The sequence below is a fragment of the Crocodylus porosus genome, unplaced genomic scaffold, assembly GCF_001723895.1.
Source record: "Crocodylus porosus isolate Cpor-Errol unplaced genomic scaffold, CroPor_comp1, whole genome shotgun sequence".
Taxonomy (NCBI): domain Eukaryota; kingdom Metazoa; phylum Chordata; order Crocodylia; family Crocodylidae; genus Crocodylus; species Crocodylus porosus.
The window spans coordinates 99,040,553-99,048,054 of NW_017728886.1; the positions used below are offsets into that span (position 1 = coordinate 99,040,553).

At 39.9% G+C, this 7,502-nt stretch overlaps 1 protein-coding gene across 2 annotated transcripts in view; it reads left to right on the forward strand.

Moving 5' to 3' along the window:
- The window catches only part of NFX1 (nuclear transcription factor, X-box binding 1), an 89,140-nt gene extending 82,728 nt beyond the window's left edge, over nt 1–6,412 (forward strand). For both annotated transcript variants that reach the window (XM_019539644.1, XM_019539654.1), the window contains exons 23-24: nt 4,962–5,063; nt 5,552–6,412. In XM_019539644.1, coding sequence (XP_019395189.1) covers nt 4,962–5,063; nt 5,552–5,627 — 178 coding nt within the window. In that variant the 3' untranslated portion in view covers nt 5,628–6,412. The remainder of the gene's footprint in view (nt 1–4,961; nt 5,064–5,551) is intronic.
- Nucleotides 6,413–7,502: the final 1,090 nt, after the last annotated feature.

The following is a 7,502-nucleotide window of genomic DNA, read 5'->3' on the forward strand; positions in this document are numbered from 1 at the left end:
CTACCCTGGGGGTGTTTAAGAGGAGGTTAGATGCACATCGTGCTGGGGTCATTTGACCCCAATAGTCTTTCCTGCCATGGCAGGGGGTCGGACTAGATGATCTGCTCAGGTCCCTTCCGACCCTAGAAACTAAGAAACTAGAAACACAAATTAGCTTGGACTCTTTATGAATGCTCTTGTGATCCCCTTCCCAATCTGTTACTCTGCTTTCTGTTCCTTCCCCAGTGCTTCCTGCCCAGTCTGCTGCTCTGGTTTCTGTTTCCTGCCCAATATGTCACTCTGCTGCTTGTCCCCTTCCTGATCCATTATGTGCCACACAGGCTGCATGTGCCACTTGTAGTGCACGCCACAGGTTGGCCACTCCAGATGTAAGAGAATGCCAAGCAGGTGATCCAAAGTACAGAATTCTGATGATGGATAAACGATATGCACATGGGCAGACTGGATCATAAAAATAAAAATTCACCTTACCCTTACTATCAGAAGATTTCTGGACTATTTTTCAATGTTTTTGCCATTTAAAACAAACTATTTTGAAATGAACGTGATTATCTTTAAAAGTAGGTTTTGACGTGATGGTGCAGAACAAATCCAGTAATGTGGAAGCCTGTTAGATTGGATTTTAATTGGCTTATTTAAATTGGCAAACTGAAAACCAATTTTAATTTTATTTTGTATTTTTTGCTCTCCTCTACTAATGGAAGATTGATTCTCATTGATTGCTAACCCTAAAAACATAGCAACTTTCCTCTAAATGTAGCCATTAAGCTAAGTTCAGTACCACTTTTAACCAGGGTATACAATATGAGTGTGTATACATTTATCTAAGAGTGTATGTAGTCTACATGTATTCTAATTTTTAATTTTAAGTTAAAAAATGAGTGGCATATCCCATATGAGTACTTGTTAATTTCACTTGATTTACCAGGGTGCAGTTTGGATGGAAATTGGAGCTTGAAAATCCTGATTTTGTTTTTCAAACAGATATATTTAAATAAAGCTGATCTTTAATGTGCTGGTTGCATGAGGAGAATAAATGTAGGGCTCTTCAGACGAAGTTTGGACTTTAAAACCTGGTTGTGTAAAAGGAATTTGTCTATAGCTGTTGAAATGAACTGATTGCATTTGGTAACCACATCTTTCAGTATTTTAGAGCTTAATTAACCTTTTTTGCAGTTAAATTTTAGCTATAGTTTGGAAGATGAATATAAGCTTTTCTGTCAGGTTTTTTCAAGTCCTGATCAGTTTCTAAACTTTGAACAAACTGTTCCTGAACTAGTTAAGCTAAAATAAATAAAATATTCACTCTACAATAGAAGAAGATATCTACAGACTTAATACTTCAATGGACTAGTTCCAGACCATAAGTCACTGACTCCTACCAGTTCAGACTTGCTTTAAAACTTTGAAAGCAAGCGAGTTCCATTTGACTATTCAAGTGCTAATCATTTTATAACGTATGTTTCAATATAAATGACCATAATTTCATCATTAAATCTATTTTTATGTTTCAAAATGTTCAGTCAGGTCTGTCAAACTCATTTGGCCTTGTGGGGGTCACTGGGCTGATTTGCAGGGTCACTGGGCTGATGAGGTTGAGCGGATGGGGGTCACTGGGCTGATTTGCCGTCTGGGTTGGACCGTGCACTGGAGCTAGCACGTGGAGCCAGTGTAGCAGGTTGGCACATGCAGCCTGTGCCCCATGTTGACCCTTTTGCTGTGGTCTGGCCTATGTGCCAAACCAGCTCGGCATGCTGTATGAGGCCCATGGGGTTGGTTGGAGACCTGTAGCCTGAATCAAAACCACATTACACTGTGAATAGGCAAAAGTCTCATCAGCTCACTCTCTGGAGGGTGGTCGCACTGATAGAGCCAAGGGGCCACGGCCTTCCAAAAAAAATATTCTGAGGTTATTCTACAACAAAGATTTTTTTTTTTCCTCCTTTTTCTTCTCCAGATATGAACATCCCCTCAGTCTGCTTCTTACCCTTTTTAAGGGGTGGGGGATGAGGAGGGGAACTGTTCCCCAAGTAAAAGCTGCTTAAAGCCCTGGTCACTATAGTTAAAGAAAGTGCCAACTTCCACTTGTTACACATCTGAAATTTAAAAAGGAGCGACCTTTTTATTCCAGAAAGAAAAGCTATATACCTTCAGATAAAATCAGACTTGCATGGCTAGTTTCCTCTCAGTTGAATCTTGTATCTTCTTTCAGTTTTCTTTCTTAGTTGAATCTTACTCATCCAGGTGGCCCAAATCCAACTCCTTATGAAACTGAAGAAATTTGAGTTTTGGGGACAGACAGGCCTGGAAAGGATTCTCTTTTTCAGAAGGAATTAAAGATGAGAATCATTTCATCCAAAAGACCTTGTTTGTTCTGTGTGGCAGGGTCTACCTAATGCTGTATAAAGGGCAACCTAATGCAGCTGGTCTGATTGTATTTTTTTTTTCCTTCTTCCCCCACCCTCCTTTCTGTAACTAGACTTTGAGTATGGCCAGCAATACTTCTAAGTCAGAATTGAAGAGTTTGGCATCATATCACTATATTTAATGATTCAAGATAGAGCTGAAATTTTTTTGTTAAATTTGTCCTTCTGGTATTATGCTCAATTTAGCTCTGGAATAACTCGTACAGCATTCTTGGGCACCAGTGGCTTCTACATTTTGTATTTAATTTTAGTTAAAGTTACCTTTCTAATTGCTGTATCATCACATGCCTTACCTTTTGTCTTTCTAATTCTACCTATTTACATTTTCACTGACATCCTGCCACACTTTTAGCTTCTTTTGTTTCTTGGAGTCTCAGAACAACAGAGACTTCCCATGCCTGAAGAAGGGTGCACCCAAAAGTTAGCGAAGAAATTTTTTCCAGCTGCTCAGTTGGTCTAATAAAAGATACCACATCTAGTCAAAAAACCTTGACTGTGTTAGCAGGACTAATGAATTTAATTAATTGTTGGTTAAACTTTCCTCAGCCTCTGCAGAGTGCTGCTGTATACTGCCCAAGACTTCCTAAGGGAGCCCTTTCTGTCCTGCCACATCCGCTAGCACATCATTCTTTTCTTCTCTAGTTTTATCTTCAGCCTACTTGTTCTCAGTGTATCAGTTAGCTTCATCTGCATGGTCTGTCAATCAGACAACTCCTATTTAAACAGAGCAAAGTATTCTAGGAATTCTAAAACTTTGTGTCTTAATGGAAAAAACACAGGTATAAGATTTTCAGAGAAATTTGGCAATGGATTACAAATCATAGAAAATTAAGGTTGGAAGGAACCTCAGGAAGTCACCTAGTCCAACCCCCTGCTCTAAGCAGGACTATGCCCAACTAGATCATCCCTGCCAAAGCTTTGTCTAGCCAGGCCTTAAAAACCTTCAAGGATGGAGATTCCACCACCTCTCTAGGTAACCTCTTCCAGTGTTTTTACTACCCTCCTAGTGAGAAAATCCATCCTGATAGCTAACCTAAACTTCCCTTGCTGCAACTTGAGATTGTTGCTCATTCTGTCATCTGCCACCAGTGAGAACAGTTTAGCTCCATCCTCTTTTTAACTCCCCTTCAGGAAGCTGAAGTAAGATAAGTTCACAATTGAAATAAGGTATGATTTCCATAGTGAGGGAAATAACATTACAGCAGTCTGCTAAGAGAAGTGGTAGGCACACCACCTCTTTGAGGCTTTCAGATGAAATTAAATATCTTTCTAGAATATATTTTTTTTAATCTATTCTGTGAAAAGTCTGTTGTCTGTCTATGTGGGAGGTCAAATCACATGGTCACTTTCAGACTTAGAGGCTTTAGACCCCTTTTACTTGTTACAGTTATTGTGCAATTAACTGGAGACCAGCTACACATGCAAAGTAGCTATTAGATGATAAAAAGCTCCAAGCAGCTATACAGTTTAGACTTTGAAATGTGTACTAATTTTGTACCTGGTTGCTATTGAGCTTTAATTTGCATGTGTAGCAGGGTCTCCCCTGTGGCTGGGAGCCCAATCACCTGACAGGGTTCCCAGTTGCAGGGGTGCACCATGCCCAGCATAAAATCCCTCAGTCCTATGGATCACAGCAGCCATGATCCCCCAGGTCCAGAGATTGCCTGCACCCCCGAGCCCTAAGAATCATGGCAGCTGTGATCCCTAAGGCTCCAGAGTGCAGAAACCCCCTGGCACCTGCAGGGTTGCAGTAATCCTCCAGCCTCAGGGGTTTCCCACACTAGCGGGGTGGGGAGATGGCTGGGGTGGGGATCCTTCACCTCTTGAATTGGGGAGGGGGGTATGGGGCCACCTTTGCGGCTGGGATCTTGATTTGGGTTGCCTGGGACTCAACTGCAGAAGCTTGCTTCTTGCTCATGTAGGGGGAATAGAGGATTGGGCTCCCCCTGCACTGGCAGTAAGATGCAGTGGGATCTAATGTGGAATCCTACAATCGTACCTCCTGCTGGGCATGTGTGGTGTGGCAGGAGTATGGGAATCATGCCTTTTACCTGCATGTGTAGAGGGGGCCTTTGGCTTTAATTGTTGAAGTTTTGGTCTAGGGCCATGGATATACTTGAACAGCTGCCTCCGTTCAAAGCTGTCAGTCACCAACAACCTCACCCCATTTGTTGCGTCTGTGGTCTCAGTTTAAAAAGCCATCAGCATAGTCGTTATGTTATAGAAAGACATTTAAAGTAAGATAAATAATGTTCTCTTAGTATTTTTTGGTCCCCATTCACAGTCAGACTGGGTGTGTGTGTGTGTGGGGGGGGTGTTCAGGTAGCTTTCTTTCCACCCCCGAGCCAACCTCACCTAAAACCAGTTCAGAATGCTGTACTGCTTTGAGTCACAATGTGTATCATTAGTTCTTAGAGAATCTCAATATTGATGCAATTTAATTTCTTTTTTATCTTTGGTTCTTAGGAATAAGATTATTTTATTGAAGTGTGTACACCAGATGTCAAAAATAAAATTACTTTTCTTGTTCTCTAGGGGGAAGTCAGTTTGTCCAAGTAATTCCCTAACATCTGTCCTAGATAAGGAAATGCAGACAAGGGCTCCACCACCTATTCCTCACTACAGACAAACAGAGAAGTAAGAGCCTTGTTGTTTTGCATGTTCTTCTTTAGTTTACTAGTCACTAAAGTGACAAGATGGGCCATCAGTCTCAGTCTTGTTACTGCATCTTGGTCCTGAACTGCCACACCTTGCTTTTTTTAATCCTGGCCTTATCTTGATCAGATTGCCAATGCTCAAAGGTGTAGTGATGGAAAGACATTCATTTGAGACCTTAATATCAGAATGGCCAAATTGTTAATATTCGTATTTATAGGAAGCACAGTTCTTAAAAAAGTAGTTACTTTTACAGAGGTCACTGCTTGTAGACCTGTTAACAGCTTGCTAATGTGTTCTATTGATCCTTGCCACCTATTAGCATGCTGTAGCATCACATGTTATATTAATTAGTTCAGTTTGGTCATTTGGTTCAAAGTTGGTTTGGTAATTTGGTAGGAATTTCTTATTATTTTTTAATTAAGTTACTTTTTCTCATTTATATGAATAATTTATGGTTTTAATTTCAGGAGTAATGGAAACAGTGGCTTACAGAAAGGATTGAAAGAGGAGCCAGTGATTGACTATTTCGATGTTCAGGACTGAAATGTTTGATGTGAAATTATGTTTGAGCAGAGTGGAGCTGAAGATTCTGATTTATAGTGCAAGGCACTTTGTCCAGTAATCCAGTGGTTATATAAAATGTTTTAAAAATGTAACACAATAAAAAGCAATGTTAAGTGAAGAGGGTGAGTAACATAAGACAAACTAAGTAAAATTTGAGCCTGAGATACTGTAAGGTAAGCCAGATTCTAGATTCAGATGGCTGTGTGCAGTTCTCATTGAGTGCACTGAGTGCTGTGTGTGCCTCAAGTCAAACTACAGATAAGCCTGTGCTACAGAATGTAGTCTTTCGGTAATGTCAGTGTGCCTGGAACTCTGTGCTTCAGCCTGCCTGCTTCAGGTACCCAAGCTAGCTTGTTTAAAGCTAGCTTTGGTATCTTTTCACTACACTCCTGTTTTCAGTGTAGATACCCTGTGGCTCAACCGTGAATGGTGTGAAGATTATAAACAGTCAAAATGATATTTTAAAATGTTCTGCAGACATATAGCTTACGCAAAAACATGGGTAACAGCTGAAAGTGTTGGCACATAGATGCTTTGAGCTAGTATATTTTTCATCTCAGTGTGGAATCAGAATTATCTTGATAATGTGAAGCTGCATATCCATTATTTTTAGATGAAAGAGCACATCATTACATTGATGATTCCGGGTCATGATGGCAATAAACATTCCAAAGATTCCTCTCTGGGAACCAGTTGTACAACTAAAAATGGACCATTGAATCAGAAACATCTATATATTAATATTAATGGATATGTTTTCAGAATGTTTTCATGTTGTTTTAGTCATTCATTTCCACTTACACACATCACCTAAAATGTGAGAGTAATGAGTCTGAGTTATTCTCATATTGAAGGAGACTGAAAATGTAGTTGAATTCTACACTGCATAATTGCACTTACTTACAAAGGGATATGCCACTGAGGAGCACATTATTTTCACTGGGTATTTGAGATGGTTGGGTTTTTTCTTGTTTGGTTTTTAGTGAATCCATTTTTTTACTTTATTTAATTTGAGTTCAGAAACATAATGGATTGAATTATTTTATTTGAGCTCTTGAATGATCAGAAACCCAAGTATAGGTTTGGTGTTCACTGAGATGAAAATATGTGTTTAGGGCTGTTGTTTTAATGGTCCCCTAATTGCTGTATGTATGGCTTTACTGGAGCTTTATACACCTTTCCTCTCCTGCACAAGCTAAGAGCGTCAGTATCTGCTAGGTTTATGTTAGAGTATGCTTTGAGTTTGTAGTGACATTTACAAATATGAGAGAGTTTGTCTTAAATTCCTGAAAGTAAAAGTACTTTGGTATACTGGAAATTATATAGAGATTTTAAATGATGCAGTTCCCCAAACAGTCTTTTAGACATCAAATTGCTTCAAGTTGATGGTTGTCCTATTGAGGAAGGAACCTTTGGGGCCCTCCTTGGGAAGGTTCAGCTCACGTAAAATTTTCATATCTCCGTTGGTTTCAGTTGCACTGCAGTAGTTTACAGAATGCAAGGATTTGGTTCTTTGTGCTAATACGCTTCTTACCCCTCCCACCATTCTTCTCTGCCTCTCCCCTTCTTGATTGCCTACAAACCTAGAGGTTCCTCCTTGTAGCAATTTGGAGGCAGAGCAGCCTATCCCAGGAAGTCCCAAACCTGTCCTACAGAGTTTGTGGAACTTCTCAGGGTCAGGAGCCACAGAGGCTAACTTTAAAAAGACTATGACCCCTGGGGTGTTTAGGCTCAAGCAATCTGTAGTATCAGTGCTGCCAAAATATTATGGTTTTCTTTTATTGCATATGTCTAAAATTACCTAAGTTAGAAAATGACAATGAAACCTGATACATTTTTAACAAAATTTTGAGA